Source organism: Sebastes fasciatus, chromosome 3 (assembly GCF_043250625.1).
Source record: "Sebastes fasciatus isolate fSebFas1 chromosome 3, fSebFas1.pri, whole genome shotgun sequence".
Classification (NCBI taxonomy): Eukaryota; Metazoa; Chordata; class Actinopteri; order Perciformes; family Sebastidae; genus Sebastes; species Sebastes fasciatus.
Window position 1 is genome coordinate 5,078,809 of NC_133797.1, and position 21,602 is coordinate 5,100,410.

At 38.9% G+C, this 21,602-nt stretch overlaps 1 protein-coding gene and 1 long non-coding RNA gene across 3 annotated transcripts in view; one reads left to right on the plus strand and one right to left on the minus strand.

The window, feature by feature from the left end:
- Positions 1–21,602, plus strand: part of LOC141765156 (uncharacterized) — a 297,228-nt gene that overhangs the window by 253,120 nt on the left and 22,506 nt on the right. The gene's annotated exons all lie outside the window — the stretch shown is intronic.
- LOC141765134 (ribosomal protein S6 kinase beta-2-like) lies at positions 1,164–19,613 on the minus strand. Its single transcript, XM_074631107.1, has 16 exons — positions 19,376–19,613; positions 17,356–17,410; positions 17,009–17,046; positions 16,786–16,900; positions 16,614–16,682; positions 16,220–16,367; positions 15,898–15,955; positions 15,627–15,727; positions 14,589–14,679; positions 14,300–14,390; positions 13,977–14,084; positions 13,340–13,402; positions 7,178–7,255; positions 6,859–6,966; positions 6,560–6,672; positions 1,164–5,718 (listed from the first exon to the last, which is right to left on the minus strand). Exons 2-16 carry the CDS (start codon positions 17,407–17,409, stop codon positions 5,535–5,537), a joined length of 1,419 nt encoding a protein of 472 aa, XP_074487208.1. The 5' UTR covers position 17,410; positions 19,376–19,613; the 3' UTR covers positions 1,164–5,534.

The window sequence follows — 21,602 nt, forward strand, 5'->3', positions numbered from 1 at the left end:
TGCATGCGATAAACTAATCAGCATGCCTGCATTCAGATCTCAATCTATCAGTGTTTGTTCAAGTAGTTCCCAGAAGCTGTTGGAAACAAACCCAAACCTGTGATTTGAGTTTGGCGTGCACTATTTTTTGTGAATATGAGCAGCAATTAAAAGGTGAACATCAATGACTGAAAATTAGAGGTTTGCATGTAATAGGATGATTTTTTTTTTCTCAAGGCGATGATGTAAAGTCAGTGACCTAAAGTAGCACCTGCTGACTTTGGCATGCTGGGAAATGAAATAAATGGGCTGCTAATCAGTTAGTGAAGGTCACAAGTGAAGTCATGACGCTTATCCTTGAAGGTGCACCTGACAGTGTTTGCTTTACTGAGTCCTGGAAAAAAACGTCACCAAATATTTCTTAACACACCGTTGACCATTTAAAGCCAAAACTTTTAATCTGCTGTCCCACAACTTGTTCCCATAATGTGTGTAAACATGATTTAAAAGTGACTTTAGAAGTCAACAAACTTGATGTTGACAATGTAAAATCCATAAAAACATTCCATTGAATTTGAATAAATTATATACAAATACATCCATCCATTAGTTAAAGGGTAACTTCGGTATTTTTCAACCTGGACCCTATTTTCCCATGTTTTTGTGTCTTACTGACTAATAGGCATGATAATTTCTGAAATTGGTCCAGTATTAAACCAGAGTGATGTAACAGTAGCCGCTCGCAGGCTGCAACGTAATCCCATTGGGGCAAGCTAGCACCGTCATTTGCGTCCACTAAAAGTGCTCGTTGTTGCCATGATAGGCTCCTATTATTATTATTATAACTGACTATCGCTCAAGGGGAAGTCCAGCTCCGAAATCTCACGAGGTGACGTGTTGCCGCAAGACAACGGTGGAATAGTGGAATACATCCATGTGGCACTCTGCCCGAGTGCCAGCCGGGCAGAGTTTGTTGTGTTGAAATACAGAAAGCGTAGCTTAGCGTTATCTAAAATATGTTCAATGTCAAGGTTGAATATTTAGATAATTTCTAAATGATAAATCTAAATGATTTTTGATGAGCGATGGCCGCCCATATTTATTTGAGCCAGAGTATACGGATATTCAAATTGCACAACGAGACTTCTCCTTGAGCGGGACTTGGACACAACAACAAACAGACGGGAAAAGAAAACGTTTTATTTCTCTGTAAGGTCCTTTCCATAATGTTATCAGACAAAGTGCACTTTTAGTGAGCGTAACGTTACATTGACGCTGCTCACTTGCCCTTGCAGCTTGTTAAGAGGTTGCCGGTGACAGCGTTAACCCCTAAATGTTGGACCAATTTCAAAAAAACATGGGAAAATAGGGTCCAGGTTGAAAAAATACCTAAGTTAGCCTTTAACATAAAGCATAAATAAAATTCTCAATTCAACAATTCAGCAATTAATGGTTCTTTATCAGTTAGCAGAAGAGAAACAAAATCAGCAAATATCACAAAAAATGAACTTGTAAAATATCCATTAACTCCAGAGATGTAGAATCCTTTTCATATTACTGTACAATTGTTCCTAATTATGTAAATAAATACACAAAACACAACTTAACAGTTCTTTCAGCAGTCCAATTAGTTCCATGACGCAAGTGTGGCAACTTGGAGTAGAGACAAAAAAAAGAAAAGAAAACAGAGCCCTGTGTCATTTTATCTTGCATTACAAATAATGTAATAGTAGTTACAATGTCATTACAAAAACAAACTGCAATGTGAAGCCATTTCTCTAAGTATAATACATACAGTGGTTCACAGCTCAGCATCAAACATGTACTGTACAGACTTTACATCCAGTGGTAATGAAGGAAAGTAGGAAGACATGATGTGTTGTGCCTGTTTCCAGAAGAGACTCTTTTCATTCCATTTTTTTCTTTTTTAAATATAGCTTGATTTTATGGAGACCCAATGTGTTCAATATAAATACGATATTGTGAAATAATCATATAAATAAATAAAGACAAAACATATAACCATAAAATTGTGAAATTAAATATCTGACTCACTTAATAAACACTCAGCTCATTATTATGAAATATCATTTCATAGGCTTTTACTGGTAATTTTTATTGAATTCCAGCAGACGGTCAATTAATACTGATGTGAGTTAACAAGACAAGAGTCTACAGCCATGCTAGCAGCTCAGTGAGGCTGTATGGCAGTACTCTAAGCTAAATGCTAAAGTCAGCATGCTAACATGCTCACAATGATCATACTAACAGGCTGATGTTTAGCAGGTCAGCACCAGTCTCATGGGCAAACCGTGTTATAGACCTGCCTGTCAACCGGAAGAAAGCGGTTGTCATGTGACGTTTGTCACGTGTTGCGTAGCGACAGAAGTCTAACTTCAGAGCTAGTTACGTAGTATATAAAGTGAAAAAGACCACTTACTGTATCGTGATTCTGTTACACATTTTTTGTCTGCATATATTCATATTAGGGATGCGATAATAACGCTAATTTGGATTCACACCACTATTTTCTTTAACACAACTTGTGATTTTTAGGTTGTAGCGGGCTCAGTTTAACAACAACAGCTGTCATCTGAAACTAGAAAACCTGAGGAATCCATTGGCACCAACCATGTCAAACTAGCTTGTCGCAAAAAGAGGCTAAATAACGCTCCAAACTTAAGCAACATTTTGGCAAGGAAAAACTATCATGGCCTTTTTCAAAGGGCTCCCTTGACCTCTGACCTCAAGATATGTGAATGAAAATGGGTTCTATGGGTACCTACGAGTCTCCCCTTTACAGACATGCCCACTTTATGATGACAAGTCAGCACACTGACACACTGACAGCTGTTGTTGCCTGTTGGGCTGCAGTTTGCCATGTTATGATTTGAGCATATTTTTAATGCTAAATGCAGTACCTGTGAGGGTTTCTGGACAATATCTGTCTTTTTTTTGGGGTTGTTAATTGATTTCCAATGATAAGTATATACATACATTTGCATAAAGCAGCATAATTGCCCACTCCCATGTTGATAAGAGTATTAAATACTTAAGAAATCTGCCTTTAAAGTACATTTTGAACAGATAAAATGTAATTTGCAATTAACTATGGACAATCGTGATCAATCGCGATTAAATATTTTAATCGATTGATAGCCCTAATTCATATGATTCTTTATTTCATTATATTATTTATCTACATAACATTGAACACTTTGGGTCTCTTATAGTTTACACCTGGTAAAATATATTTTTCATTCTCCAGTAGAAGACCATGATGGACAGGCAACAAATGGATGATTTAGCCAACAAATAGAAGCACGTTAACTTTCTTCAACTAAGTTAATCACGTCAATTTGTAGGTTGTTTCCACTGCAGTAACTTCCCCATATATCCCCCTCTTTACTCCAAACAATACTTGCCCCATCTCCATTACCTGTATTTGTATATATATCACTGGATTAAGGGCAGTGATTGAAAGCTGTATAGTTCATAGATTGTTTAACCAAGGATTTAATATTAATTATATTTTGTTACTCTATTTTAATGTGTAATATTTGCACTTACAGTAGCTGCTTAAGATAAGTTTGTCTCTGTTGCCTTGTGTGTTTAAAACTTGTGCACGCTTAAAAGGACCAGTGTGTAGGATTTAATGGGAATCTATTGGCTGAAATGGAATATAATATTAATAAGTATGTTTTCATTAGTGTGTAATCACCTGAAACTAAGAATCGCTGTGTTAACGTAACCTTAAAATGAGCCCTTTCATATCTACACAGGGGGCGGGTCCTCTTCCACGGAGTCCGCCATGTTTTTACAGTAGCCCAGAACGGACAAACAAATCACTGGCTCTAGAGAGGCGTTTTTGCGTTGAAGTGGAAGATGAATTTGGTAGCCCAAAGGCCACCATAAGTTTTGTCTAAACGCTTGGAAAGGAAGGGATGAGAGGTATGCAGCTGGTTGCAATCTGCAACCTCAGCACCACTAAATCCAACACACTGGCCCTTTAACTGTTTTGTATATTGTCCTGTGAGAAGATATAGTGACATGGGCCAGGATTTGGTTCAATTTTATCTCAACCTATGAGTCATTTATTCTAAGAAAAGAAAATGAAAAAGATTTTTGGCATCAAATAACCTTTCTGTGATCCATCCAAGTGCTGAATTAGTGTTTGACTTAAGCCTTCAGTGACTAAACACTTATGGGTGTATGTCAGGCAATGACAATCAAACACTTTCTAAATATCTAGAATTTTTTTTCCAACAATTATCTGACGTTTTTCATGTGTAAAAATAAGTTTATTCGGTAACCCAAAATACTTTTTATACAACATTATAATTTGCTTCCTGAGAGCACAGCTTTTAACTTCCTGCTTTGGCTGTACATTGTACTAACTATATGGAGGTATCACATGGTAATATTTTGATTACAATACAGGGGCTATTTTTTTTATTTTTTTTTTAATCAAGGGTGATAGATCACAACCTCCTTGTTTACCCAAATGAATAAATATCCCTCTTGTCAAGTGCACTCTATGATACTGTGATTGGTCCGTTTGTACAATATGAGGATAGGATGCGTTTAAAGCTTTGGCAGTTGTCATGAAGATTCTCTGTTAAGAAAAGCTCAGAGAAATGAGAAGCACCGATGAATATGGTCACCACACAGTATTTTCACACAGAAATGTTCACTTGAGATCAAATATGACATTCGTGAATACATTATCTTCTGTTTCCGATTTCTACATGATTAAGTCCCACCCTGACACATGAGCAAATATTACTACTTTAAGCTTGTACAGTCAAGATGTACTTCATAACTTGATGGCTGAAGGTCGCTTTCACACAGGACTTCAATCGAGTTGGTCCTTCATCAGTTGTCTAATTGATAGCCGACCTCTTTGCACAAACTGATGAACTAATTAAACCCCAAAAAAGCTTTATCTCAAAGCTTCCCTTTACTATAATTGCACTAGCATGTAAGTACAAAATGAAACAGTCACCAATTAATCCATCATTTACCTGACCTCGACCTCGAAGTTGGTGAAGAAGAATCGTTGGCTCTGTTGCCCTCTTTCCAGTGCTTTTTGTATAAAATATTGATATGAAGTCATTGTTTCCCATATATATACATCAGTGCCACAGTGTGAACTATGAGTGCAGACGTATGGAAACTGTAAATTACAGCTTCATGCAATATAGTGATCATCTGAGACAAATGAAAGTAAAAGCATGAAAATCCCACGTTGATCCAGTGGTTCTGTGTAGAGTGATCTACCTGTAGATAGTTATATGACAAACAGGAAGTCCTGAATAGTAAGCCCAAATACTACTGTATTTGTTTTCAGAGATGAACGTGAGAAAAAAGAAAAATGGAGAGCTTTCCACTTTTGATTTTGGCTTTTTCAGAGACCTCCTTAAGTTAAACCACTTCAAAAAAAAAAAGCATGATACCAGCAAAAACACTTCAGCTCTGTGCCTCAACACTTATGATATACGATGGAAAATGTTAATCTGACCACGGTCTTGAGGAGAGTACGTAGGGCTTCCTCCTCATCTCCGAAGTGCCTTCTGCTTCTTGTTCCTTGCAGGCGTCCTGATCGGCTGACTGGCAGAGCCGTTTTCCAGTGAGACAGGAGCTGGAGCTGGAGCTGCCGGTGGAGAGGTGGGAGAGAAAAGATCCGACTCTCCATCCATGCAGGACTTGAAAGGTCCAGCTGAAGAAAATTTCAGAGGACTGAAAGAAATGGATGAAGAAAGAAAAAGACAGAAGTTATAAGAAATATAAGATGGTTGAAAAAGATAAATAAAATGATTTGTGATTTTATTTATCTTCTTTAAAGGGACTGTACACGTATGAATTGTATTTTTATTGCAAATGGGGGAACAGTTTGTAACCTAACCTAAAAAACGAGACCTTCCGTGACTTTCTGCGTTTCCTCTATCAGCCTGTACACTGCTTTTAATGTGATGGACTCGGTCCGGTGTCCCGGCGGATGTGACGTCATGTGCGCTCACGTGTGCCTACTCTGTTCAGCGCAGCTAAAGGGATAGCTAACACTAGCTAGTTGGAGTCCGCCAACGCAAACAAACGACCGGCCTCCACCACAACTCAGACTCCAACACATACTCCACGGAAGCACAAAAAACACAGTTATATCTGGTGAAGCCCGTCTTGCAAAACAGGAATGTGATCGACATCGGGGGGTGGGAGGGAAACTAGGATCAACATCGGCCGGGCCTTCGATTCATGGAGGGAGCTTCGTTTGGTTTTAGGTATCAAAACGGACCCCAAAGCTGGCAAAATTCCTCCTGGACAGGTAAACTAACATGACTGCCAAACATGTGAAATATAAAGTGATATTGTGGTTTTAGCTGTCAATCACATTCAGCCTTGTGTGTGTCGCCTCACTGTTTTGACCGATGCTCGCTCGGGTCTACGTAGTGCGAGCACAAGCGTGGGAAACTTGACTTTAACGGCCACAAGTGTCACTATGAACAAGCAATTTCTGATTCTGACATTTAGTCCCTTTAAGAGAACAAAAGTAAACAAAAAATATCTTGTGTGTGTGTGTTACCTGATGGGTGTGCGTGGGCTGCTGTTGTGTCGGCGTACAGGTCGCGTTCGGGGTTCGAATGAGAAGCCTTCTTTTAGACTCTCCAGGACCGATGGAGCCACGTAGGTGAAACCCTGAGGAAAATGATCATTCCTTCACCACAGTCAATCATAGACGTATAATGTTACCATGTTGCTGGCTTCCTCATTAAAACAGTTTTTTTTTTTAATAAATACAATATTAAGATAGACTGCAGTGCATTGACTAATTATTAATGGTTTGGTTTCTATAGCCCATAAATATAAAGAAGAGAATCTCACAGCAAAAGCCAGCTCTGCACTGTGACTCAGTGTAGTATCGTCTGGACTGTCCACCGGTGTCTGTCTGGTAAATCTGGTGTCAAACTGGCTTACATCCTCGTCCGAATGCTACAGAGACAGATGGGAAAACAGAGGCAGCCAAAAAGTTAGAGAGAAAAAAGAGTGATTGAGTAAAAAAGAAGAGATTTCACGTGTTTTCAGTACTTATTTTCTAACATGTTTAATGTGTTCAGAAACAAATCTCCGACTTTGCTTTACCCGGACTTTAACAAGCCGTTCAATAACATAATGGAAATAAAAATGACTACTGACGACCTACCAGTTGTGGCTTGTATGGCGGCTCCACTGTCTTGCTCAGCAGGTCATCCCAGCTGATATGCCTGAAGAACAGGTGTTTCTGCAGTGGAACAAAAGGGCTAATTTATATATATTCTCTGTGGGCCTCATTTGTAGCTGACATGTACATGAATCCCTCAACACCAGGGAACCAGGGAGTGCATGTCTCTTTTGTTTACAAGCTTATAATTGGGCAGCATTTCAATCATGTCATTGTCCTCTCAATACTGTATATTGCACATAATTTAACTGGCAGTCAACATGTCTGCCTTTCTCCACATCCATTAAAAGGGATAGTTCAGATTTTTTGAGGTGGGGTTGTATATACCTACAGTAGATGGCGGTGGGCACACCCCCAATTTGGAGAAACAGACAGGAGTACCAACACGGGAGAAAAGCAATGCACTGCTGTGGACATGGGTAGCAGCAAAAAAATAAAAAAATGTATATCTAGTTCAAGATAGTTTAAGTGTATGCTATATTTAGAATATTATTACCGATTATTATTATTATTATTAACCCTGCCGTCAGACAAGCCCTTTCTGACAGGGAAATTAAGCCATTATATTTATATACAGCGGGTAAAATAAGTATTGAACACGTCGACATTTTTCTCAGTAAATATATTTCCAAAGGCGCTATTGACATGACATTTTCACCAGATGTTGGTAACAACCCAATTAATCTATACATACAAAGAAACCAAAACAAATAAGTTCAGAAATTAAGTTATGTGTAATAATGTGAAATGACACAGGGAAAAAGTATTGAACACATGAAGAAAGGGAGGTTCAAAAAAGGCATGGAAAGCCAAGACAACAGCTGAAATCTATCAGTAATTAGAAAGCAATCAAGCCCCTTGTCAGTGCAAATTAATATCAGCTGGTTCAGTCCCAACTGATGGCCTATAAAAAGGTGTCTAATTACCAAGGTGTCCCACAAGAAACATCTCATGATGGGTAAAAGCAAAGAGCTCTCTCAAGACCTTCGCAACCTTATTGTTGCAAAACATACTGATGAAATTGGTTACAGGCACATTTCTAAACTTCTGAATGTTCCAGTGAGCACTGTTGGGGCCATAATCCGGAAGTGGAAAGAACATCATTTCACCATAAACTGGCCACGACCAGGTGCTCCTCGCAAGATTTCTGACAGAGGAGTGAAAAGAATTATCAGAAGAGTTGTCCAAGGCCCCAAGGACCACTTGTGGAGAGCTTCAGAAAGACCTGGGGTCTCATTTATAAAACAGTGCGTAGGATCCATACTAAAAATGTACGTGCGCACAAAAGCCGAAAATGGCGTACGCCAAAAAAAAATCAGATTTATAAATCGTGCATACGCACATCTGCACGCAATGTTCCCTTTATAAATCACACTCCACCTGGAAATGTGCGCACGTGGATCCGCCTCATATTCCGCCCTCTACACGCCCACTTTCAACCATAAATGGTCCATGCAAAACACCTAATTAATGTTTGCATGTGAATGAGCCTGTTTGATCTTTACGGTAAATCACGGCAACTACCGAGAGGAAGACCGAGAAAAGGACTTTTTCTGACAAAGAGATCAAGGTGCTTGTAGTTGAAGAGGTCTCTGAACACTCGTTCCCTCTTAATTCTGTTATACACGTCATTTAGTCCTCAGTGCCGGTATATCCACCAGCACCATGCAGCATGTTACCAGTGTCACTGCAGTGTTTATATCTGTACAGCAATCGATATCATCGATTCACAACTTGCCAAAATGATCAAGACAATCAGTAAAATCCACCACGCTGGATATCATTAGAAAAAAGAAGTTTAACAGGTGAACACAATTTATTTATTATTTAAGTTTTTATAGTGAACGTGTCCTGTATTATGATTAGGACTGATAATGATAATGAGGATATGGAGAGTAACGATTGTGTGAGAGCTGTCACTGGCTTTATTTCCACACTTTGTTAATTTACACAATCCATACTGGTGAAGATGTGCCGGGTGGAGGTGACTGGAGGAGGCAGAGTGGCGCACCGCGGTGGCGCACTGGAGACAGTCTGATAGTTGCATCGGATAGCCGTTTTCATTTTGTCTATATGTATACCCTATCTGTCCCTATCTAATAAAACATAAATAAATTAATAAGTCACGTCATCACTGCAGCGATTTTACACAACAACTTTATGAAAACGAATATGGTATTGGTGATATCTGCACACTATTAGAAGATATTATTAAAACTATTGGCGCTCTGCTCTGCCATTCTTTAATGCTATTTGATATAATCTTGGATTTCTACAACCCATGATGATGATTTCATCAGCTGCTCCACAGCTGACTGCGAGTGTCGGTAGTCCGATCCTCTCCTCTGCGCTCTGGAGGTGGAGGGACAGTGATGGTGAGACAGCGCTGATGAGATATTGAGCAGAATTTGATTTGAGTTGGCTGATATATTTTACATTTGTAAGGTGCTTGTAGAATAGTTATGGCTCAATAGCACAAATAACACTGCTTTTAAATGTTTATGATAAAGTGGATAGGGCCTATAAGTATGAAGTGAAGTTAAATGTGTGAGAGGCATCATTATATGTATAATGACATTTAATGTCTACAGTCTGGCTTCAATTCACCACCTCACCATCTGCGTCTCCAGTTTCCCCTGCCTCAGTCCCTCCATAATGTGCGTACGCACGGGTCAAAGTTTCCGTACCGGTGCGCACATTCTCCCGTCAAGTTTGTTTTTATAGATCACAACTATTGCGTGGGAAGTGGCGTACGTACATTTCAGGCCCCGTTTTGTGCGTACGCAACGGTTATAAATGAGACCCCTGGAATTAGCAGGTACAATTGTTTCAAAGAAATCAATAAGTAATGCACTCAACCGCCATGGCCTGTATGCACGCTCACCACGCAAGACTCCATTGCTGAAGAAAAAACATGTTGAAGCTCGTTTAAAGTTTGCTGCACAACATTTGGACAAGCCTGTGAAATACTGGGAGAATATAGTCTGGTCAGATGAGAGCAAAGTTTAAATCTTTGGATGCCATAACACACACCATGTTTGGAGGACAAATGGCACTGCACATCACCCTAAAAACACCATACCAACAGTGAAGTTTGGAGGTGGGAACATCATGGTGTGGGGCTGCTTTTCAGCATACGGTACTGACAAACTTCACAGAATTGAAGGAAGAATGAATGTAAAAATGTACCAAGACATTCTTGATAAAAATCTGCTGCCATCTACCAGGATGATGAAAATGAAAGGGGGGTGGACATTTCAGCAAGACAATGATCCCAAACACACAGCCAAGGAAACTCTCAACTGGTTTCAGAGAAAGAAAATAAAGCTGCTAGAATGGCCCAGCCAATCACCTGACTTGAATCCAATTGAAAATCTATGGAAAGAACTGAAGATCAGAGTTCATAGAAGAGGCCCACGGAACCTTCAAGATTTGAAGACTGTTTGTGTGGAAGAATGGGACAAAATCACACCTGAGCAATGCATACGACCAGTTTCTCCATACAGGAGGCGTCTTGAAGCTGTCATTACCAACAAAGGCTTTTGTACAAAGTATTAAATAAATATCAGTAAGCGTGTTCAATACTTTTTCCCTGTGTCATTTCACATTATTACACATAACTTCAATTCTGAATGTATTTGTTTTGGTTTCTTTGTATGTATAGATTACCTGGGTTGTTACCAACATCTGGTGAAAATGTCATGTCAATAGCACCTTTGGAAATATATTTACTGAGAAAAATGGTGATGTGTTCAATACTTATTTTACCCGCTGTATATTCTCTTCAAATCCAACAGACTCCACAGTCATTTAACTCCCATTTTCTGCTCGGTAAAATTACAGTTTTTGTCAAAGGAGCATGGTGGTTTTGAAAAGAGCATAGATAACGGCTTCAGTTCCCCGTCGGAAAGAGCTGTCTGACAGCAATGTAAAACAGTGAAAATATTAAAAATATTAAAGTTAGTTAGAAGTTTTATTGTCCACGATGTGGAAAATTGTCTTTGCAGGGATGCAAACACTTATGTGGTGAAAAAAAGAGAGAGCTACCTGAAGATGGAAAAACAAAATTCCACAAGGAAATACTGGCTTCTCAGACAACAATGCTACAGTATGTTCTCCTTTGAAATTTCCATTCCGGTCTGCAACGTCTGTTTTTGTTTTGGCCGGTGTGATCCCGTCCTATGCCCATTTCAACACCCTCGTTGCCCCATATGAAACAAATTGGCACTCAAACGCAGCCTTCTGCAGCCATGGAAGCAAGCTAACGAAGTGGATCAACAGAGATAACGTAACGTTAGATTCTAGCCGACCTGAAAAGCCTCGGCACATCTCCCTGTGGTCCGTGTGCAGCTGGGTTATCAAGGCAGCGGGTATTTGAGACACAGACGGTGGGGTGATTCCAACTACTGCTGCTGGCCAGACGCTAACACGGTAATGTCTAGAAGGTTAATGTATTGTTTTACTAGAAACATAAATGGACTCTTATTCAGTTAAAATAAACAAGGTTATTTTAAAGAGGGGGATGTTTTTAATCCCATGTCTTATCTAGCCCATGTTTTGGCATCAAATTAAATTATTTATAAAATAAACCTATACCAAAAATAACTCTAAAATAACAAGACATGTGAATCACTTGACTCAAATGATGTGAATCTGCTGCCCCCGTCCACAGCAGTGCATCGCTTAGCTTCCGTGCTGGTGCTCCTGTCTGTTTCCCCAAATTGGGGGGTGTGCCGACAGCCATCTATTGAAGGTAACACACCGACTATTTGATAAGTACCTCATAAAACCCCACTTCAAAAAATCCGAACTATCCCTTTAATATCAGGGCAGTGCATCTATGACAAGCATGTTACTGCCTGGCCTGCCTGTTTGGTTTGCTTGTATAGCTCCTAGTGTGCATGTGAATTCAACATTGCTTTTATACTTAATGACGTGCAGTACTCCACTGGTAGAGATTATTTTCAATCACCACATCTTCAATATATCTTAGGTGCCTTCACACATGGATTTGGTGTATTTTAGATTGTCCCGTTAAAGGGAAACCATGTTAACATCAAGTAGAACCGTCAATCGTGGTTACTAATGATGGCGAGATGAAGCCTCATGAAGCTTTGAAGCTTTCCAGCAAATTGGTTCGGAAAAGGGTTCATTGCGCGAGGCTTCATGTGCTCACGAAACCACCTGGTGGTCAAAGAGTGTAAAACAGGCAGATATGATCTTAACCATGTGATAAGATAAGATCAGATATTCCGTTATTAGTCCCGCAGTGGGGAAATTTGCAGAGTACAGCAGCAAAGGGGATAGTGCACAAAACAAGATGCATCAGCTAACACAGTAAAAAAGAGCTAAACAAAGTGTAACAAAATATGAACCAAGTATAAAGATAGGAAGTATAACAACAGGAGCAGTATATACAGTATTGACAATAAACAGACTATTAACAAAATTGCACAAGTGGAAAATGATATTGCACAGTGAGAATGAATGAAGTCCACCTGAAAATATCAGGTTATTGTCAGTTTGTCAGTTTTTGGTGTGTAAGTGTAAGTGGTCTACTGGGAGCAGTGCTGGTTGTGGTCTACTGGGACCACAGTTCTGTGATATACTGTATTTTGTGCCAGTAAAGGCTGTTGGGAATGACTATACACAATGAAAAGAAATATATATTACCATGTAATCCATTTATATCTATATCATGTATGATAAAATGCCTATTTAGTAAGTATATTATGAGTATATAAGATGTATAATAAACTAATTGTGAGTAATGCATCTTATGTGTGTAAACCAATCCTTTGGTCAATAATTGTATTGTAGTGTAGTGTAATATAATATAATAATGGCAGGAGGGGTAATATTAGAGTTCTGTGTCACTTCTGGAAGTGGCATTGGTTTACCCAGTGAAGATCTGAACCACTTCCCGAACCAGTCACGCGGTATATGGCCTGGCAGCGAGGCTTCGGACGTCATCAATGACGGAATCGGTCTAAAACGATACAAGCCTCGATACGCGCATCGCAGGAAACTTCCTGGATTACTCGACACACGCTCCGAAGCCTCGGCACAGAACCTAACATCACTAGTGGTTACCACCACTATTGGAGAATGAGCGTGAGTGAAAAAGTGAATGCATTTAGATACCTGAATATCAGCACAGTCTGTTTTACTGGAGCCAAGTCTTTGGGTTGGATTCTTCTTCAACAGCTGAAAAACAAAGAGTCACGAATGTCACTATAAAGACTGATGATTGTGTTCTATAGTGCCAAAGTGTTTAAATAATCAATCGCTTTACAGAATAAATCTGTTTTCATAATATTGTTTGGTTTCATGATATCATACCAAGAAAATAACACAATTTAAATAGAGAGAGAGGGACAGATAGATTCATGAATCAGTCCCCTGCTGACTGTATTGTAATGAAAGGATCTAACTGGAACTTTAACTGATTTGAATTCATATGGAAGGACTTTTATTTTCATGTTAATAAAAGCAGTATTTGCTATAATGGTGACATTCAAGATCAAAAATTGGCATGCACACATACCATCTGTTCAGCTGCAAAAGAAAACATTTGAAATACTACTACAACTAATAATAATAATAATATTTCACATGTCAAATTTATTGTGACAGCCCTACCTATGGGTGATAAAACAGTGTACAAAATGTTTCTCCTGACAATTGTGTAAAACCAAAAACCAAAAGAGAAGAATACAAAAGTATCCAACTCTACGTTCAATCTCATTTGTTTCTGTGTTTCTGTGTGTGTTTTACAGACCTTCTTGATGAGGTCCCTGGCATCAATGGTCAGGTATGGGGGCAGATTGAGTTTACACTTCAAGATCTTATCAATGGTCTTCTTCCTGTTTTCAGCTGTGAATGGAGGCTGGTGGAATGAAATCACAGGAAGGAGTCAGTAGTTACTACTCCATCACAGCAGCAATAAACAGCATCACTAATAAGCCTTGTTGGTGTGGTTATGGGAGATCTCGAGCAGGTTCTTATCCCACACATCGGCTCTAAAAAGGCAAATACTGAAACTATTACAGCAACATCACCATCTCCGGGCACAGATTTCTCATAATGAATATACTAACTTACCGATCCGGTCATCATGTCGTACATCAGGGCCCCGAGGCTCCACCAGTCTACTGCTCTGTTGTGACCCGACCTGGTCAAGATCTCTGGAGCCCTGGTCGAGAAAAAAGATACGCAGAGAAAGGAATCACACACAAACACAGAAAGTGAGTTATCGGAGTAAAGAAAAAAATGTGTGAAGATGTGTGTGTGTGTGTGTGTGTGAGCGGGGCAAAATGGAAGAATCACAGTTAATATTTACATTATATTTAGATCTGTGTGTTTATGTGAGAGTGAGTGCAGTGTTACCCACATGTACTCTATGGTGCCACAGAAGGTGTGTGTGACGGATCCTTCGTGAATGGATTCCTTACAGAGGCCAAAGTCAGTTAGCTTGATGTGTCCTTCAGAAAGAAAAACAACATTATTGAAGTGAAACCATCCATGGTCAATGTGTAAAATGTATATTAAAATTAAGAGGAAATTACACTCGTCAAATCACAAAATGATGTTTCAACAATGAAGCAAAGGGGGGAAAAGGAAACACACAAACAAACCACACGGTGCTCACATTCATTAGGGGTATTTAAAGGTCCAGTGTGTAGGATTTAGTGGCCTCTAGCGGTGAGGTTGCAGATTGCAACCACCTGAATACCCCTCCGCTCCGCTCACCCCTCCCTTTTCCAATTATGTCGGAGAACTACGGTGGCCCTTCAGGTAGCGAAAAACTCAAAAGGCCCTTTCGAGAGCCGGAGTTTGGTTTGTCCGTTCTGGGCTAATGTAGAAACATGGAGGACCCGCTCCCTATGTAGATATGAAGGGCTCATTCTAAGATAACGAAAGCACAATTCTTAGTTTCAGGTGATTATACTCTGATGAAAACATAGTTATGAATATTATATTCCAGGTCTGCTAATAGATCCCCCTAAATCCTACACACTTGACCTTTTAAGGTCATTTTTGGTCAAATTGAAGCTTTCAAAAGTGATATATTTTGAGGGAGGTGAGATCAAAATTCGAGGAATCCTGGAAACAACTTGAATTTCAAAGCTGCAGAGAGTTAATGACTGAGAGCTATATTTTAATTTCAATAAACCTAGATATTTTCCCATTTGCAAACACTTAAAGACGTATTTTCGTTTCTTTTTTTTTTTAAATACACAAGCTTCAATTTGTTATCATTCAGGCATAAACTCAGCTGCAAGATCACATTTTATTTATCGAATGTTTTACAAGTGATTCAGTCGATCAGTTTGAGCCTAAACACAGTTACAAAGATTTCAGCACCCCCCAACCTACTCAGATGTTATTTATGACCATTCTGCATGTTGACATAGTTAGTATATGTTACCTTGTTGATTAAGCATGATGTTTTCAGGTTTGAGGTCTCGGTAAATAATCCCGTTAGAGTGGAGGTGACCGAGAGCCAATGTGATCTCTCCTAGATAGAAACTACACACAAACATACATTATTTGAGTCCAGTCCATGATATGAGAGAAGCAGAATGATCTGAAAATGTTTATATATGTTGTCAATTATAGTATAAAGAAAATTGCAATCGGTGCATCTCTAATTTTATGCATAAATTTGCAAGCATTTCCCCGGGAGTATGTGTCCTTACCAAGCAGTGTCCTCCATGAAGATGCCTTCCTTCTCTAGCTGCATAAACAGCTCCCCTCCTGGTGGTAAACAGTACAGATGGGTTACTGGCATCGGAGAATCTTCCTCCATTCCATTCTTTTAATTCTCCATTCATCCCTCGTTTTCTTCCTTCACCTCTTCCCTTTTAAAACAGCTATGGCCATAAATGTTAAAAATGAAGGGATCTCACACAAGGTTTATATACAAGCACTAACATTGGTCCATGGCATCTATCTCTCCTCCTATGTTTTTACCCTCCGCTTCCATCAGTTCATCCCTCAGTGCCTCTCTCTCTCTCTTACCACTCAGACACTCCAATATGAGGTAGAGTTTCCCCCCGGTCTGGAAGGCGTAGTGCAGATCCACGAGGAACGGGTGTCTCACCGTCTCCAGGATCTCCCGCTCTGCTCGCGTATGGGCCGTGTCTTTAGCATTACACACTATCTTCGCCTAAAGACAAACGAACGAGACAAGTGAGGAGCTCAGTACAGCGTTGAAAGACGGAAAATATAAAGAAGGGGACCAGGAAAGAAAGGAGGACAAATAGAAAGAAGGGAAGACATGAGAGGCAGATACAGCATGGTGTGGAGAGGAAAGCATGAAGAATACACGGAGAGAGAGAGAGGGACAACTTCATGTACTTTTTAATTCTACATTTTATGTCTAAGGAGGGAGCTGTGAGCTGAGACAAAATACCTTTCTCAGGACCTTCATGGCAAATATCTTCCCCGTCTGAGCACCTTGAACCTTCCTCACCTGGAAGACCTGAAAAAAGACATTTTGTTTAATTTCAATGTGAATATCAATCAATCAATCAATCAATCAATCAATCAATCAAAAGGAACAAAGAACCCCCCCACACACACACCTTGCCATAGGCTCCTTTTCCCAGCACAGTAAGAAGCTCGAAACAGTCAGGTCCAACTCTCTCACTGTCTCTGTTGACACTTTCACTGGTCAACTCCACCTCCTCTGTCTGCACACTGGGGTGAGCATAACACACACAAGTACAAGTATTGGTATAAATACATTTGTGTACTAAATCAGCATCATCATTATTTTTCTTCCACTTAATGGTAAGATGAACTTACTTCTCTGGTTCTGTCACAGTGAAGTCACAGACATCATCCTACAGATGGGGAACAGCAAGCCAATGAGGTTAAACAAAGTAAGTCATCTTTCTTAGTTGTTGTACTCTGTAGCTAAATGTCCCTCAAAAACACAAAGATATGTATTCCACATTTTATAATGTATGTGTTTGTGGTAATGTATCCAAGCTTGACCTTTTATCAATCATGTGTAAGTGTAAGTAGTATGCGATCAAAACGTTACTGAAGCTGAAACAACCTGTGATGAGGCAAATCAATTGTTTTCTCATTCCTGTGTATTTCAAATAACTGATCATCAGTAGTCGTATCAACCACCAGGGAATACAGACCTCTGTATCACTGATGTCCTCAGTCTCCAAGTCTATGTCGAACATTCCTGCCATCCTGAAACAGAGATTGTACAGTCAAACAATCTGTTGTGTTTCAATCCAACCAGAGACTCATGAACACTTTCGTCCCAATGAGGAATGTAGCATTTCTATGAAACATGCACGTCTCCTGAACAATAGGCAACGCATAGGCCTTTGACTTGTTCTACACTGATAGTAACAACAAAAAGCAGGAATTACAGGAACACTACAATATGTCATACGTCTGTTTTAAGTCTTAGATAGGGTGATATGACAATGTATACCATGAGACGATAGAAATTTGGAAACAATCAATTTTATTTCTACACGTAGGTAATTATCCTATTAAAATCTCCGGATGGAGAAGGCCACTGTGGGCAAAGCTGCAAATCAACAAGTTTGATTGCTTTATATAGATATTAGGTCTACAGGATTATTGCATCAATGTGATGAAGTACCTTGATTTGTCAGATATTCTGTGAAGAACAGATAGTCCATGGGTTCCATGTGAAAGGGTACTACATCACAACATATATGTCAGTCTGTAATCTGAATGTTAACTGGTATTTAGTGTCCCAGAAATACCCGATTATTTCCACACAGCTACATTTTTGTTTTTGTACATACAGAAGTTACAGTGGTATAGCTGTGATTGAGGAACCTGTGATTCCTGTTTGCTTAATCTATGGATGCACCGATACTGATATCAGGCCGACACTGACTAGGGCTGGGCTATATATCAGTATCATATCGATATCGTGATATGAGACTAGATATCGTCTTAGATTTTGTATATCGTAACATGGCATAAGTGTTGTCTTTTCTCGGTTTTAAAGGCTGTATTACAGTAAAGTGATGTCATTTTCTGAACTTACCAGACTGTTCTAGCTGTTCTATTATTTGCCTTTACCCATTTAGTCATTATATCTACATTACTGATGATTATCAAAAATGTGTAAATATTTTGCATCAACACCAGTAGTCAACACAATATTATCGTTGAAATATTGATATCAAGGTATTTGGTTAAAAGCATTGTGATATCTGATTTTCTCCATATGGCCCAGCCCTAATATAGGCCTACTGTTAACAAGTGATCTCAATACCACCACCCTACTGTATCCTTCTCTCTCCCTCTGGTACCTGATTGTTTGCACAATCTGTTTATATCATATTTATTTTTGTTTATAGCTTATTTTGTATATTGGTAGAATTAAAAATTTGTATTCTTATTTTATTCTAACGTTTTTATCTATTCTTTTGTTATTATACTGTTTACTTGCACCAACAAAACCAAAGCAGATTCCTAGTGCATACCTCTTACACCTGGCAACAAACACCATTCTGATTCTGATAACAACAATAACAGTTGACCCAGTGATCCAAAACATGTTGAAAAACAAAGACACACCAGATCAGCCTCCTGTAGCTGGATGAGGGTGTTTAGTAACGTGATGGGTTCATCTGAAATCAAAACACTTGGCCCACCTTAAAAACACGTCGTCCTAACTATCCTCCAGCAAAACAGTTGACTTGGCAAAACATGGCACAGCTAGCTAGCTAACTAACACCTTCCAGGTTAAAACAGACCTTGACTACCGCGTCTCTGAGTCAGAGATGATGTGTCTTTAAGTGAGATGCTGTTTCTCTCTCAGGTTACACAAGATAAAAGACGTCAGATCAGAATCTAATGCTTTCAGGTGGCTATCTTAACTTGTCACGTTAGCATGCTAGCTAATCAGCTGGCCACCAAAACAACACGTGAGTGACACTTTAACACGACAGCACGTGTTTCATCAGACTGATTAAAGATCAGACCCACGATTAGTTAGACTGAGAGTTAATAAGAGTTCATTATTTTTACTTCAAAGATCCCCCATCATGGTTTAAAACAGATCAACAGCGTGAATGTGAGCTAACAAACATCACACATCATCAGCTGATCTGACAGCGAGCAAGCTAACAAACATGCTAATGCTAATGCTAGCTAGCTGTTCACCTGTGAGCGCTTCCTTCATCCGGTGCTTCCTTCTCAGTCTGGTGGTTTCACAACCTGGAGCAGTTTCTATACACAAACAGCTGTGACCGCCATTGTTGTTGTTACACTTTAGTTTAGTCAGCTAAACAGCAGCAACACACACTGACAACAGAGAGCTGTTTAGGTTCCCTTCATACTATTCAAGGCCTATAGAAAGGAGGCTGGATGACGCGTCATCAACGCGTCGTGTACATTCCGGGGGTACAACGCATGCGCAGTAGAATATATGCACGACCGCAGCTTCAGTTACACTGCGCATGCGTCATACCCCACAAAAGACCGACTTCCTCCTGTGACCTCACCTCCTTTCCATAGGCCTTGCTTCTCTTCCTTCTTTTTCTTCTTCTTTTCTGGGTCTTATTGGCGGATACCAGACAGCTTAAAGGTGCATACCGCCACCTACCGCAGGAGTGTGTAACAGCACATCAATTCACTGCCCGGCTCTAGGAGGCCCAATTCCAATCTGGCTCCTACACTCTCCCACTCCAGTGGTGGAGTAAAGTGAAGTTTAGTCAGAATCACAGCTCAATGACAAGCACACTTCAGAAAAAAGGAAATAAATATCAGAATCAGAAATACTTTATTGATCCCCCTGGGGGAAATTGAGTTACATTCTAGATTATAAATATGAATATATAAAAATAGAGGAATCATAAGAAAATATAAATAAGAAATATATATACAGTATATACATATATATATATATATAACAACAGTGCAGATAATATTGCTGAAAAATAGGATCTATGCAAATAATATAAATGCATGCATTTATAAAAATGCAATAATAGTGTAAAATAAGAATATTATTTTATTTTCAAAAATACTAGAAAAACTCTTCAACAATAGATTGGACACATTCTTCACTGACATTCAATACGGATTCAGATCAAACAGATCAACATCACTGTCAATAATGGAATCAATCGAGGAAATCACTAACACTATAGATAAAAAAAAATATGCAGTAGGGGTATTTATTGATATCAAAAAAGCTTTTGACACAATCAACCATCATATATTAATCAATACACTGGAAAGGTATGGTATCAGGGGTATAGTATTAGTTTGGGTTAAAAGCTATTTAAGTAGGAGACAACAGTTAGTGAAGTTAGGCAATTTCTGTTCATCATGTTTGGACATTGCTTGTGGTGTCCCCCAGGGGTCAGTGTTGGGCTCTAAATAGTTTGTACTGTATATCAATGATATATGTAAAGTATCCAGTGTATTGAAATTAGTATTGTTTGCTGATGATACAAATATTTTCTGTTCTGGGGATAATTTAAAACAACTATTGGAGGATATCACTGAAGAAATGAGCAAAGTAAAAACATGGTTTGATAGAAACAAATTATCATTAAACTTGAACAAGAGTAAAGTAATGTTATTTGGTAACTGTAGAATTAACACACAAGAACAGGTACAGATAGATGGGGTGGAAATTGAAAGAGTTCACGAAAACAAATTGCTTGGGGTAACAATAGATGATAGAATCTGCTAGAAATCACACATTAAACATGTAGAAACTAAACTGTCAAGAAGCATCTCAGTATTAAACAAAGCAAAACAGGTTCTGGATCAGAAATCCCTCCACATTTTCTACTGTTCCCTAGTTTTACCATATTTAAATTACTGTGCGGAGGTCTGGGGCAACAACTACAAATGTTCATTACATTCACTATCTATATATTCTCCAAAAAAGAGCAATATGGATTATTCACAATCTCGTATATCTGGATCACATTAACTCATTATTCTTACAGTCAAAATGATTAAGATTAACAGATCTAGTGGAGTTTCAAACAGCACAAATAATGTTTTAGGCTAAAAATAACCTGCTTCCAGGAAATATTCAAAAATTGTTCAGTGATCGCGATGGGGGTTATAATTTAAGGGGAAAATTTAATTTCAAAATTCATAGTTTTTGTACGACCATGAAACATTTTTAATGTGGAACTAAAGCAATGTCCAAACTTAAACCAGTTTAAAATAAAGTATAAAGACATGATTTTCTCAAGGTACAGGGATGAAGTGGGGGTTTGACAATCACAAGGTGTTTACAAGGGTTACTGTTTATTTATTTATTGCTGTTTATTTATTTATTTAGTTACTTAATATTTATTCTCTCTTAGTCTATCTACCTCTTTTTTCTGTAAAGAATTTTTGTAAAGAATAATGTAAATGTGTA

Coding starts and splice junctions, on each gene's coding strand:
- LOC141765134 (XM_074631107.1), bottom strand. CDS start 17,409: ATGGCAGGAATGTTCGACATAGACTTGGAGACTGAGGACATCAGTGAT. Junction 16,683..16,785: donor GAAAAGGAGCCTATGGCAAG/GTGTGTGTGTGG, acceptor GTCTTTTTTCAG/GTCTTCCAGGTGAGGAAGGT. Junction 6,967..7,177: donor CGCCATACAAGCCACAACTG/GTAGGTCGTCAG, acceptor CTGTCTCTGTAG/CATTCGGACGAGGATGTAAG.